This window comes from Schistocerca americana, chromosome 3 (assembly GCF_021461395.2).
Source record: "Schistocerca americana isolate TAMUIC-IGC-003095 chromosome 3, iqSchAmer2.1, whole genome shotgun sequence".
Taxonomy (NCBI): Eukaryota; Metazoa; Arthropoda; class Insecta; order Orthoptera; family Acrididae; genus Schistocerca; species Schistocerca americana.
Genome location: NC_060121.1, coordinates 851,233,492 through 851,254,510, shown reverse-complemented (window position 1 = coordinate 851,254,510; position 21,019 = coordinate 851,233,492). Strand labels below are relative to the sequence as shown.

Genomic DNA, 21,019 nt, shown 5'->3' with positions numbered 1-21,019 from the left:
ATAAGGGAACAGATTTTGAAACTAGTCAATCCCTCCCTTCAACAAGTGATGGACATATTGGATCGGCAAGACACACTTGACTTTGCTCAGGAATCATTTGCAACTTCGCCAGCCGTGTGTCACGTTAACGGGCAAGCCGGACGCGCTGCACGGAACAGTAAACAGCCCTCACGCCCGTCGCGCAGCTGCTGCCAAGCTCTCTGCTAAGTGTGCCGCGCAAGCATGCAAATGCAGTGCTAAAATCATGCACGCGGTGTGCTACTAGCCATTCACGTGAAAATTGCCCGTAACGCCAAGCTATTTGCTTTTTCTGTAATAAAAAAGGACATGTTCAGAGTGTTTGCCAGAAAAAGCACAGATCCGACACTAAAAACCATTCCAGGCCCTTTGCTTCACGCCAGAATCGGAATCGAACCAAGAATACTCAGGATCGTGAACCTTCGCCCATGGACATTCATGTAGTTCATTCCACTCCGCCCAGTGCCACTATTTCTAACAGAGACTGTGTTCGTTCCACAAATAATGTGCGTCGACATCGCAGGAAATCGCGTCAAGTCGCTGGTGATTCTGTACCAGTGTCAGTTCACGTTGCACGAGACAGTCGCTCTTGTCAGCAGGACAAACTTTTTGTAGACTTGGACATTCATGGCAACGTGATCCCATTCCAGCTCAATACCAGAGCTGCAGTTTCTCTGATCAATCATGACACGTACAAACAACTGGGCACACCTCCGTTGTGTGCCGCAAATGTTAAGTTAAATAGCTATTCCGGTCAGAATATCCCTGTGTTAGGACAGTGCAGCCTTCTTGCAACATACAAGGGACAAACAAAACTTGTGTCTTTTTACGTCGTTCATTCTTCATCTGCTGTGAACTTGTCTGGTTTAGATTTATTTCAGTTGTTTAACTTGTCTATAGTCAATCAGGTTCTATCAGTGAATCACACTGTGCCTTCAGCCAGTGTTTCTCGTCTATGTGAAGAGTTTGCAGACTTTTTTGCTCCGGGCCTTGGTTGCGCTAAGAACTATAAAGCACATTTGGAACTGAAAGTAAACGCGCAACCGAAAGTTTTCAGAGCGCGCAATGTTCCCCACGCATTGCGTGATGAGGTCGCAAGAACCTTATACGATTTGGAGTCACAAGGTGAGATTGAACGTGTGCAGGCTTCTCTCTCGGCATCACCCTTAGTAATTTTGCCAAAACCTTCTGGAAAATTGAGACTTTGTGTGGACTTCAAGGCTACAGTGAATCCACAATTAGTGATTGCAACTTATCCTTTACCCCGCCCAGAATATCTTTTTGACAAACTCTGCCCGGGTAAGTATTTTTCGAAGTTGGACCTCGCAGATGCGTACTTGCAAATACCGGTGGACGAAGAATCCCAGCGCCTTTTGGTGGTTAACACGCATCTTTGTTTGTATAGATTCAAAAGACTGCCATTCGGGTGTGCATCCGCTCCTGCATTGTTTCAGCAGTATCTGCAAACTGTTTGTGCGTCCGTCCCTACTGCAGCAAACTATCTGGACGATATTGTGATCTCCGGAAAGACGGAAGAAGAACATTTAGCCAATCTCAGAACATTATTTCAGGTCTTGCGACAAAATGGTCTTCGCTTGCGGAAGGACAAATGTGTGTTTTTTGCTCATGACTTACCCTATCTGGGACAGGTAATCAATGCCCAAGGCATACATCCCAGTCCCGAGCACGTCCGTGCCATACAAGACTTGCCTTCGCCGCAGAATTTGAAGCAGCTACAGTGTGTGCTGGGAAAAATCAACTATTATCATAAATATATCGCACACGCCTCTTCCATTTCAGCTCCGCTTCATCGCTTACGCCGTAAAGGTGTTCCGTTCGTCTGGACGACGGAATGCGAACGCGCCTTTCGCCAGTTGAAATCGCCGTTGCTGTCAAGTACTTGCCTTACGCCATCCGATCCCCAGAAATCCCCTTTTGTTGATGGTAGATGCATCGGATTTCGGGATCGGTGCTGTGCTTGCGCACAAAGATGGATCGCATGATCGCCCTATTGCCTTTGCGTCCAAATTGCTCTCGTCTGCGCAAAGAAATTATTCACAGATCGAGAAAGAAGCTTTGGCTCTCGTCTTTGGTGTTACTAAGTTTCATGATTTCTTGTATGGTCGTCACTTTACCATCATCACAGACCACAAACCTTTGACATCGCTTTTTCATCCGAACAAGCCTGTACCTCCGCGTACAGCGCAGAAATTCATTCGCTGGTCTATTTTCCTCCCGCAGTACCGCTACGATATCTTGTATCGGTCCACTGCTAAGCACGGAAACGCCGATGCGTTGTCCCGTTTGCCTGTTGCTGAGGATAGAGCATTCGATTCTTCCGAACTTGCTTGCATGTTCATTGATGCGGAAACTGATGACGTGGTCGAATCGTTTCCGATTGATTGTCGTCTTGTAGCTACAGCCACAGCTGCTGACCCTGTCCTTGCTACCGTTTTGCGTTTTGTTGCTACGCAATGGCCCTTGTCAAAGTCACGGATCGAGGATCCGTTGGTTCGCCGATTTTTTGCTCACAAGGAGAGACTTTTTGTACGACGTGGCGTTTTGCCGTTGCGTTCTGATAATGATCAGTCCCGGGTCGTGGTCCCATGTTCGTTACAGTCCTCTGTCTTACGGCTTCTCCACCAAGGACATTGGGGTATAGTGCGCACGAAACAACTTGCTCATCAGCACTGTACTTGGTTCGGAATCAATGCTGCGATTACGAATATGTGCTCTTCTTGCATGGCGTGTGGCGAACAACAATCCGCACCACCGCGGAAATTCTTTGCATGGCCGAAAGCCACTTCCCCTTGGCAACATCGATTTTGCTGGTCCATTCTGGAATGCTCGATGGTTGGTTGTGGTAGATTCATTCAGTAATTTTCCTTTTGTTCTCCGGATGTCTTCCACGACGTCATCTGCCACCATCCAAGCGTTATCCGCTATCTTTTGCATTGAAGGTCTTCCACAGACTACTGTTTCCGACAATGGCCCACAATTCATGTCCGCAGAATTTCAGTCATTCTGCAAGGCCAATGGTATTCAACATCTGACATCCGCGCCGTTTTTGCCTCAGTCAAACGGTGCCGCTGAACGATTGGTCCGGACTTTCAAGTCACAGATGTTGAAGTTGAAAGAGTCGCATTCTCGGGAGGACGCGTTATTGCTCTTTTTGTCTTCGTATCGCTCTCAGCCCCGAGATGGTCGCTCGTCGGCTGAGTTGCTCCATGGTCGTCCTCATCGAACCTTGATGTCTTTGCTGCATCCGCCGCAACAGGTTCCTGTGCAGCGGCAGTCACCTGCTTTTGCTCAAGGCGACGTTGTATACTATCGCAACTATCGAGGTTCACAGCGTTGGCTCGCAGGGCGCATTCTTCGCTGCCTCGGCCGCGCTATGTATATGGTTTTGGGGGCCTCTGGTGAGGTGCGTCAGCATCTCAATCAGCTGCGCCCCTGTCGTCGCACAGGTTCTGCCGCTCCCCGTCTGCTTTCAGCGACGGTGCCGTCAGGTCAGCGCCCTGGGGACCCATCTACTGGCTCGCCTCATCCCCAAGTGTTACCGTCGCTGCCTTCCATTTTGCCCCATGGCGACGCGCCGCCACCGCCGCCGCCGCCGCCGCCGCCGCCGCCGCCGCCTGTTCTCCCGCCGGCGACGCCCGCGATGGACGCTTCGCTGCAGCCGCCAAGCGCCTCCCTGGGTCACGCGCCACCGATCGCTTCCCGTGACCAGCTGTCCTCCGACATGGACATCTTGCCCGCTCCGGACCAGATGTCGTCTTCGCCCGTCGGCAGCCCCGCCCCGATGGAGGTCGAATCTTCGGCCCCTCCTGTCTCTTTACGGGCGCATACACCGCATGTTGGCGTGCACCATGGACTAGGTTTTCAGGCGTTTCCTAGCTCCCCTCGGACCGAATGGCCGGGTGCGGGTGGCACAGCCTCGCCTGTTGTTAGGCTCCCCACCTCGTCGCATACGTCAACATGGGGTCCTCCCCACGGCGGGCGGAAGCCTTGTAACACAACCGTTCGCTGATTTGCGGGGGAGGAATGTGGTGTCACCGCCAGACACCACACTTGCTAGGTGGTAGCTCTTAAATCGGCCGCGGTCCGTTAGTATACGTCGGACCCGCGTGTCGCCACTGTCAGTGATTGCAGACCGAGCGCCACAACACAGCAGGTCTAGAGAGACTTACTAGCGCTCGCCCCAGTTGTACAGCCGACTTTGCTAGCGAAGCTACACTGACCAATACGCTCTCATTTGCCAAGACGATAGTTAGCTTAGCCTTCAGCTACGTCATTTGCTACGACGTAGCAAGGCGCTATTACCAGTTTATATTCAGTGTACCAATGTCTAAACAAGAGCGATGTTCTCCAATTGTAGATTAAAGTTAAGTATTCCAAGCACAACGTTCTTTTCTTTATAGGATAATTACTTTACCTTGTTCCAGACCTCACGCCAATCTGCGTGAGCTTAACGCGTGCCTTTCGGCTACCTCTGAGTGGCTTGGCTGTCTTGCCAAGTCACTATAGAGAGCGACTTACAACTGCATTTGTGTGTCGAGTCCAGTCAAGGTTAGGACATGATGGGAAAATATGGAGGGCAATATTAAACCTGATAACAAGCCAGGTGACTAAAAAACGAGAGGAAACAAAAAGAAGTAGAAAATTAGTCTTCATAGAGTGACTGAATATGTAGAAAAAGTATGTGTGTGTGTGTGTGTGTGTGTGTGTGTGTGTGTGTGTGTGTATGTGTGTCTGAGAGAGAGAGAGAGAGAGAGAGAGAGAGAGAGAGAGAGAGAGAGAGTGAGAGGGCGAGAGAGAGACAGAGTTGGTGACAGGGAGAGAGGGGGGAGGGGGGAGAGAGAGGGAGGGAGAGAGAGAGGGAGGGAGGGAGAGAGGGAGGGAGGGAGAGAGAGAGAGGGAGGGAGGGAGGGAGAGAGAGGGAGAGAGAGAGGGGGGAGGGAGGGAGGGAAGGAGGGAGAGAGAGAGGGAGAGAGAGAGAAAGAGCCCCACCTTCTTTTTCCGGAAGCAGTCGATGAGGTTGTCGAGGTCTGCCCTGGAGAGCGGCGAGCCGACGTGGATGCCCTTGTAGGTGCTGTCCACCGGGCTGAGTCCTCCGTCGCTGGACTCGTCGTCCGCTGGCTGCGCGCCCGCCGACCCTGGGACACACACACACATATGCTCACATACTCACACACACTAGGTGACAGCGCCGGCCTCCTCATGTTTATTCATGGCGGGCAAAAGCCGCAGCGGCAGCTGTCTCCCCCAACGCCCCCCGCCACCGACCCCGCTGCTTGGTATGACGGGACGTCGCGCCGTGGGCGCAAAACATCGCCACCACCCGAGGGCAGTGTAAACAAGTGAAAGCGCCGCGAGCTGAAGTGACTAGGCGCAGAGGGAGCAGGCCGACAAGGACACAATAAAAGGGGCGTAGAAAAGCAAGGAGGGATGGGTGGCAAAGAGAGAGAGAGAGGAGAGAGAGAGAGAGAAAGAGAGGGAGCTTTTGTGTTCGTGTGTGTGGATGTGAGTCCCTATATGAATGGCATAATAGGCTAAAGGGTAAAAGGGGGTAAGCTTGAGGCAGATGAATGAGGAGATGAAAAGGTAGAAGGAAAATGACAAGGCCTGATAGAAGCAGAGAGAGAGAGAGAGAGAGAGAGAGAGAGAGAGAGAGAGAGAGAGAGAGAGACTCCGCCTGTATATGTGTACGAGAGAGACAAGGAGATAGATGGGGGAAATTGTGTGTATAGAACAGGAAGGTGTAATTTCAGTACAATCTTCTGAAGTATTGCTGACAGCATTTCTGTGAGACGGTATGTCAAGGGCAATGTCCGTACCACTATAAAATGCCAATGGGACACCAAAAATACTATTGAAGTAATGAAATTTCGGGAATACGGTGGTCTAGGCAACTTATTTAAGCGATTAACGGTGCAAAACCACACTTGAAAAGTGCGCGATGGGCGTTTGCAAATGTGAAATGTAATTACGTTAATATCTGGCGTAACCAACAGAATGTTGAATGCAAGCGTGCAAACGTGCATGCGTTGTGTTGTACAGGTGCCAGATGTCAGTTTGTGGATGACACTGGTGCTGTCGTCCGATGATGTCCCATATGTTGTCGATTGGAGATTTTGTGATTGACCAGGCCGGTGCAACATGTCGATATTCGGTAGAGCATTTTCAGTTACGACAGCAGTATGTGGGCGACCGTCATCCTATTGGAAAATACCCACTGGAATGCAGTTCATGAATGGCACCACAACAGATCGAATCAACAGACTGACCTACACATTTGTAGTCAGAGTGTGTGGATAACCGCCGGCCGAACTGGCCGAGCAGTTCTAGGCGCTACAGTCTGGAACGTCGAGACCGCTACTGTCGCAGGTTCGAATCCTGCCTCAGGCATGGATGTGTCTTATGTCCTTAGGTTAGTTAGGTTTAAGCAGGTCTAAGTTCTAGGAGACTGATGACCTCAGATGTTAAGTCCCATAGTGTTCAGAGCCATTTGAGCCGTTGTGGATAACCACGAGAGTGATCTTCCTGTCATAGGATACCACAACGTAGACATAACTCCAGGTTTAGGTCCAGGGTATGTAGACAGGTTGGTTCCAGGCCCTCAATGACCACCTTGTAACCAACACACGGCCATCACTGGCACCGAGGTAGCACCAGCTTTCATCAGAAAACACAACTGACCTCTTCCCTGCGCACCAATGAGCCCGCGCTTGACATCAATGAAGTCGCGAATAGCGGTGGTTTTTGGTCACTGGAATGCACGCTACAGGGCCCCTGCTCGGATCTGTCTTTGTGGTAACCAATTTGTAACACTTCGTTGTGTCAATGTGGTCAGCATTCATGTGTAGTGACCCTATCCTGCCAAGCCTTTCTGAAATAAAACAGAAGCAATATCCTGCTTCTCGTAGCACTATCACACGACCTCGTTCAAACTCAATGAGATGTTGATAATGGTGTCTTTGTCGCCTTAAAGGCATTCTTGACTAAAACCAACTCACCACGCCCAATCTCAGGGGTAACTAACGCTCAGGACCGTTACAGCGTGTATTCAGATCAAACCTGATTTCCATCCTCATAGTGACGCTAATAGCACCACTCTTACGCGACTGGCGCGAAATTTGAGTAGACATCATCTTCAAACGTAGAAAAACGCCTACCAACTTCCGTCTAAATCGCACCAATGTTTCTTGGTGTTGCGATTTCTTTTTCCGTCAGTATATTTCACACTATCACTCATCTCCACCTTCTGCGTAATCTTCTATCCGAATCCATTCTGCATCTTCATACGGCAATCGTCACCAGAGCTTAGCATCTGACTGTTCCCGAGTGCGTGAGGAGAGTCACTGTCTACAGTGATATGCTGCATTCGAAGGGCACTATTTGAAAAAGATACAAAGCTGAAAATTTTCAGTAGGGGAGCTACCGACCACCTATAGATACGGGTAAGGCAGGTACACCAGTAGTGTGAGCATTACATCTAACAAAGAAAAATATACTCCATGAAACTTACATATTACGTAGCGCACGTAGTATCTGATCAAAAGTATCGCAGAAACTGAAGCCTAAGTTGATAATGGAAAGCAAGTTTATTGCAACGAACATAAAACTTCAGTAATCCTTCTTTGATACGTAATTGCACAACACAAGAAATAGTTGATAGTTAAGTCGGTTATTGAATTGGTTGGTATACGTTAACCCGGTGGAGGCAGTCACTGAAATCTGAATCACAATTATTAGAGTGTAAGTACTACACTGCGCAACAGAATGAAAAGATCACTTTTCGAAATCCCGCAATTTCCTCTCATTATGACGCACAAGTCTGAAATGTGGCTGAAAGGTGCGTACAGTCTTCCCCTGTAATGGTGCAAAAGCATGGCCCCTTGCAACCTCACCCTCTGGCTCGATGACGCTTCGAGCAGCAATATGTCGATTCATGCGAAGAAAACGCCAGAGCTCAGAAGCAGATGGGACTCGAATGTTGGTTAATGATGTCACATTGGCACCAAATTTCATTACAGTTCTGCCCAACGTCACCACGAACGTGTCACACTATTAGACGGTAGTCACACCCCCATCTTACCCACATTTCACGCCTTTCTTTGACACCTCTGCGATGGAAGTCTGAACCGCGACGCCAAGTGTGAAATCACGCAGGTTTCTTGTGAGTGACTGAGGAAAACATCTCAGACACAACGCCAGTCACAATCCACACGAAAAGACAGCAGACGTTGGGATGAAGAACATCAACGAAATCGCCCATTTCCCTGAGACGTCGATTCCCCCACATTTCGCGGTAGAAAAGGAGAGTTCGAAGTGCGATGAGCAACAGCAAGACTTTCTTGACAACCTTGGACACTGGTGACACCCTCGGGCATTTCAAGCCTTCTCTGTTAACACTATAGAGCTACATATCCCTTGAACGTCGTAGCACTCTTCTAGAGTGAAGTGCAATCGAAAAGTTTGCTCTCATGCACGGAGTGGAGCCAGTAGGAACCGTTCAAAACCATCCGACGAAATTTGAACCCTATCCGAAGAAGAGAAGGGTGCTTACGCTTTTTCAGCACTCCTATTTTGCGTCCTCCTGGTGAATGACCGTGTTGGCGGGGGGAGGGGAAGGCGGGAAGGGATGCCATTGGCACATGCTTGAAACGGAGTGAAGAGTCAGTCTAAGGCACAAAAGTTCGACAAAACCCTCGGTAGCGCCCGCCAACCTTTCTTGAGAATTTTTAAAATGTCGTGTTCAGAGACAACCTATGAAACACTCTGAGGCGCTTGGAGTGTGTGTGTTGGGGTTTATGGGCGCTCAACATCGAGGTCATCAGCGCCCTGAGGCGCTTGGAGGCAGGCGGCTGGAATCTCAGGGGTGTCAAGGTGTTGTCTACCTGCAGGCGTCTCTGACTACTTTAATGGTTGCCTCTGTGCAAGTCCGTTTCTAAAATTCTCAATAAAGACGGCACCTTACCTTACCTTATGTGTCGCCATGGGAGGCAATTGCGGGGTTCGATAAAATAATGCTTTAATTGTGTTCCGCAGTGTAGCTCACGAGGAACTGATTGTAACATAAACAACATGTAGGGGCAAAGTGCAGAAGTCCCGATTGTCCGCGCTGTAGAGGCCACGTCTCTATTTAGCTCGAGGACGACTGTTGGCGGCTCCACGTTCCACTGGAGAAGAAGATCCCAGGCTGATAGACCAGCATAGGACGGCAGGTCGCTAGACGATTCCAGGAGAGCTTCTGTTGAAGGAACCGTAGCAGCAGTCCAGAGAGCTCGACCGTGGAGAACTGGTCAGCCAAAGCCGCGTGGCGGACTAAAGGGAATTGACGTACCAGGATACAATGGTATCTGGTCTAGAGCACTTGATCCTGCGGAAGCGAGTAGGTCCACACTGACTGTGCCCTCTTGGAGCGACGCTGCTGCCGCCAAAATTTGCAGTGGCGCTGTGTGTCGTTATAGGCCCTGTGACTTCTGTCATACACCACCCCTGGTTCAGATATTACTGTCGTCAATCACACGATACTCCGCCTGATAAACAAAGTAAGAGCCTACGGAATATGAGACCAGCTGTGTGGCTGGATTGAAGTTTTTTTAGCAAACAGAACACAGCATGTTGTTATCAATGGAGAGACGTCTACAGACGTTAAAGTAACCTCTGGCGTGCCACAGGGGAGTGTTATGGGACCATTGCTTTTCACAATATATATAAATGACCTAGTAGATAGTGTCGGAAGTTCCATGCGGCTTTTCGCGGATGATGCTGTAGTATACAGAGAAGTTGCAGCATTAGAAAATTGTAGCGAAATGCAGGAAGATCTGCAGCGGATAGGCACTTGGTGCAGGGAGTGGCAACTGACCCTTAACATAGACAAATGTAATGTATTGCGAATACATAGAAAGAAGGATCCTTTATTGTATGATTATATGATAGCGGAACAAACACTGGTAGCAGTTACTTCTGTAAAATATCTGGGAGTATACGTGCGGAACGATTTGAAGTGGAATGATCATATAAAATTAATTGTTGGTAAGGCGGGTACCAGGTTGAGATTCATTGGGAGAGTGCTTAGAAAATGTAGTCCATCAACAAAGGAGGTGGCTTACAAAACACTCGTTCGACCTATACTTGAGTATTGCTCATCAGTGTGGGATCCGTACCAGATCGGTCTGACGGAGGAGATAGAGAAGATCCAAAGAAGAGCGGCGCGTTTCGTCACAAGGTTATTTGGTAACCGTGATAGCGTTACGGAGATGTTTAATAAACTCAAGTGGCAGACTCTGCAAGAGAGGCGCTCTGCATCGCGGTGTAGCTTGCTCGCCAGGTTTCGAGAGGGTGCGTTTCTGGATGAGGTATCGAATATATTGCTTCCCCCTACTTATACCTCCCGAAGAGATCACGAATGTAAAATTAGAGAGATTAGAGCGCGCACGGAGGCTTTCAGACAGTCGTTCTTCCAGCGAACCATACGTGACTGGAACAGGAAAGGGAGGTAATGACAGTGGCAGGTAAAGTGCCCTCCGCCACACACCGTTGGGTGGCTTGCGGAGTATCAATGTAGATGTAGATGTAGATGTAGAGGGAGGCTCCATCCTCCACATTTGCGATACCTTAACCTCTACTGGGGTCACTTTTAATGAGGTGTGTGCGTAACTGTGGAGGAGTAGTAGTCCCTCTTCCTCAAGATCTCAAGTCAGAGAAGGTAGCGTTGATCACTGGGGTGTGGAGTGAAGTCGACATTCTAACTCCAGCCAAAGGGAGTCCATTCGGCTTATGTTGGGACTCTAGGTCAACCAATTCATTTGAGAGATGTTATTGTCCATAAACCATTGCCTCACAGACGCTTCTTTATGATAAGGTACATATAATCATCGTCACGAAACTCGACCACTACTGCAGAACCAAATGCTCTAAAATGCTCTTATAACCATCTTGATTTATCGTTTTCCTAATTGTAATAGAACCGCACTTCAACCAAGGAAAACAACCCCATACCGTAATACCTCGTCCTCAGTACTTCAATGTTCGCACTACACGTGATGGCAGGCAATGTTATCCAGGCATTCAACAAATGCATACCATTATCCAGGGTATAGCGAGCACAATCAGTCCGAGTCAATCCTTTCCAGTCCACTGTCCAGTGGTGCCGCTCTTTGCATAACTTCAGGGGTTGCTTAACACTTACTACAAAAATTTGTACGAAAAATGCATTCTCATTTGCGAATATGGACAACGCATCAGCTGTATAATGGAATGACAACAGTGGAAATTTGTGCCGGACCGATACTCGAACCCAGATTTACCACTTATCTCGAGCGGTCACCTCACCAATTGGTTAACCGAGCATGAATCACAGCCAGACCCAAACTTCCACATTTCGCAACCTGTGTCTACAACCTGTATCCTTTTTCTACACTGAAGCACCAAAGAAACTGCTATAGGTATGCGTATTGAAATACAGAGATATGTAAACGCGCAAAATAAGGCTCAGCGGTCGGGAACACCTATATAAGATGACAAGTGTTTGGCGCAGTCGCTTACTGCTGCTACAATGACAGGTTATTAAGATTTAAATGAGTCTGAAAGTCGTATGGGACACAGCGAGGTAGCGATGAAGTGGGGATTCTTCCGTTCGACCATTCCACGAGTGTACCGTGAATGTCAGAAATCCAGTAAAACGTCAAATCTCCGACGTCGCTGCGGCTGGAAACTATCGTGCAAGAACGGGAGCAACGATAAGTGAAGAGAATTGTTCAACGGGACATAAGTACAACCCTTCCGCTAATTGATGCAGATTCCAATGTTGCGCCTTCAACAAGTGTCAGCATGCGAACGACTCAACGAAACATCATCTAATGGGCTTTCGGAGACGGCACAAAGCTTTAAGCCTCACCTACGCCGGTCAACACCGACATTAGACTGTTGATGACTGGAAACATGTTGCCTGGTCGGACGAGTCTCGTTTCAGATTGAATCGAGCGGATGGACGTGTACGGGTATGGAGACTGCCTCAGGAATCCATGGTCCCGGCATATCATCAGGAGATTGTTCAAGCTGATGAAGGCTGTTTAATGGTGTGGAGCGTATGCAGATGGAGTGATATGGGACCGCGATACGTCTAGATACGACTAGGTACGATGTGTCTGATACGTCTAGATACGACTCTGACAGGAGACACGTACGTAAGCATCCTGTCTGATCACCTGTATCCATTCATGACAATTGTGCATTCAGACGGACTTGGACAATTGCAGCCACACAGTGCTTCATCCCACACTTTCAGATTTGCTACGGAGTGGTTCGGGGGAGGCTCATCTGAGTTTAAACATTTCCTCTCACTAGCAGACTCCCCAGACATGAACAAACGTTATTCAGCATATATGCGATGCCTTGCAACGTGCTGTTCAGAAGAGATTTCCATCCCCTCGTACTCTTAAGGATTTATGGACAATCCTGCAGGATTCATGGTGTCAGTTCCGTCCAGCAGTACTACAGATATTAGTCGAGCACTTGCAACGTCTTGTTGCGTTACTTCTGCGTGCTCGCTGAGGCCCTAGACAATATCAGGGATGTGTAGTAGTTTCTCTGGCTCTTCAGTGTGTATTCCATTACAAAGGACACGTTTTACTTGAGAGTGAGAATGCATTTCATATATTTCATAATGACTGTAGTCGCTGCAGTACCTATTTCTTCGGACATGTATGCCGGCCGAAGTGGCCAAGCGGTTAAAGGCGCTACAGTCTGGAACCGCGCGACCGCTACGGTCGCAGGTTCGAATCCTGCCTCGGGCATGGATGTGTGTGACGTCCTTAGGTTCGTTAGGTTTAAGTAGTTCTAAGGTCTAGGGGACTGATGACCTTAGAAGTTAAGTCCCATAGTGCTCAGGGCCATTTTTTTCTTCGGACATGTATGCATATCCGCAGGAGCAATGCATCGTAATTTGGAATAATGCAGGCACTGCAATATCTTACAAATATTGTGACTTATTAGGACCTGCTCGATATTACACCCCATTCTTTATAGCTGTCTACCCACCGTAATTGTCCTAGTGCTGGTAGAAATTTAGAATTCAACGAGTGGTGTCTTCAAATGATTTTGTGCTTTCCGTTCGATCTTGGTTGAACTGCAAAAGTTCTTTCAGGTTTCTGCTTCATACAACATCACCAACAGTCGATTTGTGCAGCTTTAGAAGGGTTGAAACGTCCCTAATCGATTTGTCGCTCAGGTGACACTCCAGCGACTAGTCTACGTTCCAAGTCACGGTGTTCTCCTGACCGACCCATTCTGATGTTACTCTTTCTCTACCGACTACACAGTACTCTCCACCTGTTTTGTACTGACGAGTCTGCCTCTCGAGCAATCCACTGGCCAATGCCGAATTCACAGAGGTGTTGTAATTCTTTTATTAGATAGTATACAATAGTGGAAAATCGTTATCCTGGGTAAACACAGGAGAGTTAATATAACTCGCAGATTCAGACGCCATCTATCATTTGGGATTTCTGCCAATGTTATTTGCTGCACATCAGAGCGAACTCAGTTGCAGTAACTAGTAGCTTCCAAATTAATAGGCTGTAACTGTCGGTGTTGCTTAGTACCAAATCATTCATACAGGTATACCTTTGAATTCCATCTTGAGTAACAAAAGCGCAAAGTATGAACACGTTTTGAAACTACAGAAAAAGAACGTAACAATATTAAAAACAAATAGTTATCATGCTCATTGTAAAGATCTGTTCATAACATTGGGGTCTGAAGGACATCATGTGAGTACATTTACTGGTCAGTTATGCAAATCAAAACCACTCTTGATAATTATGGCACAAACTGCTCTGCGGATAACTATGGAAAAAGATAAAGACTTACCAAGAAAGAACAGATATAAAATTCAAAAAAGCATTTTCGAAGGAAGAATAATGTGTGGCATCAATGGCTGAGAGTCCCCACTTTGGGAAGTTCTGCCGCCGAGTTGCAAGTCGTTCCAGGTGACGTCACATAGGGTGACTTGCGTGTCGATGAAGATGAAAAGATGAAGACAACACAACAGCCAGTTCCTGATCAGAGGATGTGCCATCCATCTACGAATCGAACCTGGGCCCGTGCATGGCAGACAGATGTGCCGCTTTCTTTTTTTCCCAACTGTCTGATTTTTTTGTCTTTCTTTGTGGAATATGAGACGGAAATATAAACTTTATTTCTAAACAAACATATATCAAGTCAGCAGCTAAGGTCACAAAATATAACTGGGGAAAACTGACCATTCCTTGTAAACAGTCAATGGGAGGGCGATGGGCAGAGTGGGCAGGGGTTGACCACACCGGACCTGGCCACAGTGCCCCAACACCACCAACCAACAGGTAGTCGACAAGGAGGAACAGTCAAAGAAGGCGATAATTGTATCCATGAAATTTCATCTTGTGATACAGCAGTGGGAGGTAGAGGACACGGGAATGGAAAACAAGGATAGTGGGGTATCAGGTGCTGTGCGCACCGGGGGCGTGATATAATGGGCGTGTGTGTAAGTGGTGAATAGCAGTCGAGCCAACCATGGCAGGCACATCCCAGTTGAGCGGGTAATCGCGCAAAACCCCACAGAGGCAGTTGGCGAAATAAGCGGGGTAGTGTAGACGTCGGTCACTCACTGCATGCGACATGGGAGACGTTGCCGAACGATCGCGCGAGTGACTTGGAGGGTGCACCGGAAGTTAACCACTGTGATGCGACAGATGATGGACGGAAAGACTATGCCAAGGTGTCGGAAGTTCGGAAGCTTTGGACACGAGGTAGAAGCGCCAGTTGTTCTCGCGTTGAGTCCCGCGGCCAGTTGCCATCGCTGTGGATTTGGTAGCACTCAATGCACTGTTTGCCACGTACCCAGCAACAAAAGGTCATCTGCATAGGCACGACAGTGCAACGTGTATTGTCCAGGGCGAACCCCGACAAGTGTTTCGTGAGACACCCAATAAGTGGCTTCAGGACGAAGGACGAAGCATAGGGAAGCATAGGACGCAGGCATCCCCGACGTTAAGATAAGGCGGATCGGTGCCAGTCTGGCAATACGACCGGTAGCCTTCACAAGGGAGCAGGCACTGGTGTAGAGTACTAGTGATGGCGACCGGGAAGTTCATTCGCTCCCTGACAGTTAAGATGTAACAATGTCACACCCGATCAAAGGCACTCTCAAAGTCGACAGCCACCAATGCTGGATGGAGATTGCACGTAGCTGCTAGAGCAATCAAACCTCGACATTCATATATGACCATTGGGTGTTGATGGGTCCACCTGGTGTCGTTCGTTCTGTAGATATTATACTCGGAAGGATACGATGACATCGTCCCGCTAAAATATCTTTTAGGCGGCATTGAACAAGATTAGGGGGCAGTAATGGCCATCTGTATTCCCCTGCGACAGCCTGTGGATTAGTATGATAATGCTTTCGATAAATGGTGGTTGAACCGTGGCGGTTGTGGTCAACAGTTCGTGAAACATCGTAGTCAGTCTTCGCACCACCAAATCCTGGGAAACCCGGTAAAATTCCACAGGAAGACCATCCACGGCAAGCGACTTGTTTGGAGCACCTTTCGCTGTCGCATCCTTGATGTCATCACAGGCGATGTTGTTCATCGCGGTTTCTCCTTCGATGCCCGAGACAGTGCGAGTGAGGTGGGACAAAATCGGCTCCAAATCATGTACTTCATGTTGCTGATACAGATAGATGTGGCGAAATGTGTTCCTCAAAGCCAGCCACAATATCTGCCTGGTTAATAGCCAGATTCCTCCTGCGATTGACGAGCTCTAAGACCAGTTGTTGCCGACACTACTTCCTGTCAATCACGATGTGGTGCATTGAGGGATCTTTCTGCCAGGCTTTATCTTGACACCTAGTCTTCATGACCACTCCCTGCAGTCAGTGATACGTCAGCGGAACTATATGAGCCTTGATCCAATTATGATCCATCTAGGGATCAGAGAGGGTGGTTGCGTATCACGGTCATCAAGCACAGCGAAATAGAAGTCTGTTGTATGTCGGTTCCATTCAGACACCTCCCAATTTTATTCTGAGAATGCAGATCATGAGCACGTGGTATGGCTCACTGTCCAAAAGTATATAAGGCATTACCTTTGAATAGCAATTCAGCAGGTGAAACAGAGTTTTTTCGAGAGGTACAGGGCGACAATTATTGGACTACATGAAAAAAATAAAACATAAATTAGTCACAAACTACGGCGTGCACACACTTTATTCAACATGTAAACGTCACTACAGATATTCGGATTTATGTTATGACTTATTCGATATGTCATCATTGGCGATAATGTGGCGCAGGCGAATAGCCTAATTCTGCATGACCCGCTGAGGTGTCGGAACATCGATTCTATCGATGATACCCTGAAAGGCAGTTTTCAGTTCAGCAGTGGTTTTGGGGTTACTGCTGTACACCTTGTCCTTAATAAAGCTCCACACAGAGGAGTCGCATGTGTTCAGATCCGGAGAGTATAGCGGCCAATCGAGGCCCATGCCAGTGGCGTCTGGATACCCCAGAGCCAGAATGCGGTCCCCAAAGTGCTTCTCCAGGACAGCAAACGCTCTGCTGGTTCGATGGGGTCGAGCTCCGTCTTGCATGAACCATATCTTGTCGAAATCGAGGTAAATGTGGATAACGGGGATGAAATCATCTTCCAAAACATTCACGTTTGGTAGTCACTGTGCCAACAAGGAATATCGCACCGATTACTCCGTGACCGGACAGACACCACACACTCACCCGTTGAGGGTGAATGGACTTCACGATCGCGAAATGTGGATTCTCAGTTCCCCAAATCCGCCAGTTTTTTTGACGAACCCATCCAAATGCAAGTGGGCCCCGTCGCTAAACCAAACCCTACAGCGCCTACTAATTTCCAACATGCCCTGCGACCAACCGTGCAGTTTGAACGTCCTGACGCAAACCGTTCAGAAGTTGGGACGATTTAATTCCACAGAGTTAAATAATTGCTACCCTATATTACAATAGTTTTACTATTAAGTACCCATATCGGCATTTGATTTTATTTTTCTTCTTGTTGCTGTTTTGCTGTATTTAGGGGAAAAGGGTTGTCACAAGATCAGATTGTGAGAACTGTAGGAAATGCGGGCTGTTTTGCGCCTATATGAATGAACAATGTATTTCTTTTTAAGTGGTGCACAAGATGTTTAAAGAATGTAGTTATGGAAAGACACTCAGCAGAGCTGTTAAGTTACAGTGTTATGTTGGTATCATAGTTAAATGCCTTTTCGTCTACTCTGTCTGAACCGTTGATGCGTTTAGTTACGCACCGTTTGATAGTAGAGCTTCGACCTTGCCTGACTTATATTTGTGATTTGTATTGGTCTCTGCATTTTTATATATGGTTAAGACGACTTTGCTATGGTCTGTACATGTTTTCGTTATTAGTTCACTCTCCTGTTTCTTTCCGATGATCTTTATGTTACCATCAGTGGAAGTTACCATAGCAAGTTCAAAATCAGCATGAAAATATTTGGGTGTGACTACTCGTAGGGCAGGATCACACAGCCCTAGACTACTTCCAGGGCGGTGCAGCCACTCAATTCACTACTTCTCTGCTGGTACGCTGAAACTGTACTCCTCTGCACATAAGGGCGGACACCGCTACGGAGGGCTGCCTTCCTCTGCAAGAACCCAACCTTCCGGAGTGCCCTACCGTCAGTTACAGAGCTGTCCCCAGAAAAACTTCTCAGTGTTCCTGCCAAGCCCATGGCATGACAGAAGACTGCTGCAGCCTGCCTCATCAGTCCCTTCCCACTTGCTGTCTTCAGTTTGTTCTTAACAAGATTGTGATATTTCTTTCAGCAACAATTGGTCATCATCCTGACGACAACCCACAGCTTCAAATCAACCCTGCCTCTGTAGAGGTCATTCACCCTAGACCTCTTCCATCTATAGAGCATTCTGTGATTAGTGGTGTGAAACCAATTAACAGTGCAGCAGTAGCTTTTAACATTCTTTAATAGCTTTAGTGAGTGAAGACGTACTGTGGCGTTTCCTAAAGAGTAAATGGAAATGTGTATCAATACCTTTAAATCATGTTTTGAAAATGGTAATTGCTAGCAGCCAAGCTGTATTTATATGCATCGAGAGAAGACTTGGAAAGGTAATGTACTTATTATAACCAACCAGTATACAGGGTGCAAAAGAAATTCCCCACTAGGACTTCGCAGCGCGACTCCTCACACACTAGCAATACAGTAAATGGACGTTAAATATTGGCAGTCTGCCAACCCTGCAATCACTTGTACGATAAATAACCGTGTCAGCAAGTAAAGAAGCGATGTGCAGTTGGTGCAGTGGATAGCGTTTTGGGTTCACATGCGGGCGGTCGAGGGTTTTATTCTGGGAAAGGCTTATTTGATTTTATTTGCTAAAAATCGTCTGCATGTGCTACGATATCTGGCGTCGTAATCGGCAATACAGGGATAACAGTGGGTCTTCTACAAAACATCTGCAGTTGCTTACTATGAACACATAATTGTAAGTACAATCGTTTTCATTGGTCAGCCTTTTAAGAAGCCTTTTGCAAGTCGTGGACGCGAATTGTTTCGCGCCACTGCATCTACTAGATTGTAAACCTGTTTTCTGTGTACCCTCCCCCAATGGTCGCATCTAAATTATTTGCAAAGTATGCTACTAACCCTACACGTGACGTGAGGTCCTAACTAAATGTAATTAACGTGAATGTGGCAGGGACAGTAGTTGATATGAATCGATGGGACCACTGCGGGAGGTTACACACAAAACAAGTTTGGAATATCGTATATGCAGTGGTGGGAAACAATTCGTATGCATGACTTACAAAAAGTTGCTTTAAAAGTTGACAAATGAAATCGATTGTATTTCCATGTCTGTCTTCGTAGTACTTAACTGCAAATGTTTTGTAGAAGACCTAACGTAATCGCTGTATGGCAGTTACGACGACAGATGCCGTACCACGCAGACTACTTTTAGAAAATTAAAATAAATAAGCCTCGATAAGGATCGAACTCTCGACGTCATGCATGTTAACCCAAAAGGATACCCACTGCACCAACTGGACAGCACCGATGTTACACGCTGTCAGAAGTAGAAGCCATACACGTATTTCAGTGTTGCCTGATTGTCAATATTTAACCTCCATTTACTGCCCGAAATATGCGCAGGACGAAATTTAGCGACAGACATTTTTGTATTTCTAGTACGTGAGGAATTGCGCTGCCAAGTGCGAATGCGCGAATTTTTCTTCACCCTGTATATAAAATTGTAGTGAAATACCCCCAGTGGTTCAGTGTGGGCTTTAGTTATTGTATGACAACGAATCCGTTAATGCAGAACCGATTTAATTAGTTCCAGTTTTGGCCACCAGTTGCAAATCCGGCGTTATGAATGCAAGAAAGACGTATAGAAATGTTTCCCTATGTAATGGGTTAGGAACGGAACATTGGAAGAAAGGGCATAACGTTGTTTTCTTATTAAGCGCTGTTTATACAATTTGTTCAACGTAAGCACCAGAGACGTCGACGAGGTGCTGCACAGCACCATATTTGCATCAGGTGGCCAAAATTGTAACTACTATTTTTCCTACTGTAAATCGGTTCCACAATAACGAATTAGCATATCTACCACGTTTCACTGTCATACGATAATTACAGCCCACACTGAACTTCAAAATTGGCTCTGAGCACTATGGGACTTAACATCTATGGTCATCAGTCCCTTAAAACTTAGAACTACTTAAAACATCCGCACGCCCTTCCCATTTTAGTACCCTCCAGCACTTTACATTTTTCTTCTTATTCTTTTTTTCTGCTCCTTCGCCCTCCCTCTTTCTTTTTTCTTTCTGCACCTCTTCATTTTTTCCCCTGCTTGTAACCTCAACCTTCACGGAAATTGCTCCATGGGGTACCTCCCCGACTGCGCCACCGTTATTACCTGACTTTCAGTACCCAATACACAGTGGCCCGTTTGATAAACGTAAACGATTCCGAAGATGTTGTCATGTATCAGCGAAAACGCGAAAAAATAGTGCTTTTGCACTGTGATCTACTTACACAGCTGAGGCTACATCGCCGAAACGTAGTCGTAAATGTTAATGGATACCTCATTACTAAGGATGGAAAACTATGGCAGACTTAAACTACGGTTGTTCTGACAGTAGCCTTGGTGACTTAAGATAGTAAAAGCGTTACCTGTAAGCTAGGTGTGTTACATACCCGTCGGGCGTTGCCATTTCAATCGCTTTTTCTGCGTATGCTGTCAGTGTCTTGTTAGATTGGCCTAGAAATCAGGAGCTGTGAACCGTCCAGAAACTAAGTATCTATAAAGAACCGTCTAATCTACGAAACATTTTTGTTCTAGTAGTTATCCTCCCTTCCGTTACTTAAACATTTTATAGAAAACCTCTAATTCAGGCTTTATTAGAAAACTGTTAGTTTGTCACCTGAAACAGAGCGAAGTTCTGGCAAAAATGAAAAACAGTACATAATTTATCATATAGCATTAGGAAACGCAGTTCCGTCAAAGAAAAAATAAAATTAAAAGATAATGCCAGATAAAAAGATATTAAACATCATTTCAATACTTTGTCGAGGTTATATAAAACTTTTTTTTGTTCATAAACAACTTCCGCGCTTATCAGTAATAAAGGGGAAGTCTTGGCTTAGATCATGACGAATAACGTTCTAGTGAGAGCAAAATAATAGTGACAATTATATAGACAATTTAAAAGCGTTTATTAACGACTCTGTCAACATTTCCAGTATTTATATTAGGTGACTAGTTTCGAACCTACAGGCTGATTTTCCAGCATTCCCTAATGAAGCTGCACTGAAAGTGCATGTTTTTAGTAATAAACATGAAAGTGGCAACGCACGCATTATAAAGGATTGCAGAATGAATTTCACAATGCACAACGTGCCTGTTACCAAATCAGAATCAAACTCGCTGGTAAGAGGGAC

At 46.8% G+C, this 21,019-nt stretch overlaps 1 protein-coding gene across 1 annotated transcript in view; it reads right to left on the bottom strand.

Annotated features, from left to right (window-relative positions):
- The window catches only part of LOC124606437 (serine/threonine-protein phosphatase rdgC), a 1,241,896-nt gene that overhangs the window by 716,172 nt on the left and 504,705 nt on the right, over window positions 1–21,019 (bottom strand). The window contains exon 4 of the mRNA XM_047138419.1: window positions 5,029–5,174. Within this exon, the coding sequence (XP_046994375.1) occupies window positions 5,029–5,174 (146 nt within the window). The remainder of the gene's footprint in view (window positions 1–5,028; window positions 5,175–21,019) is intronic.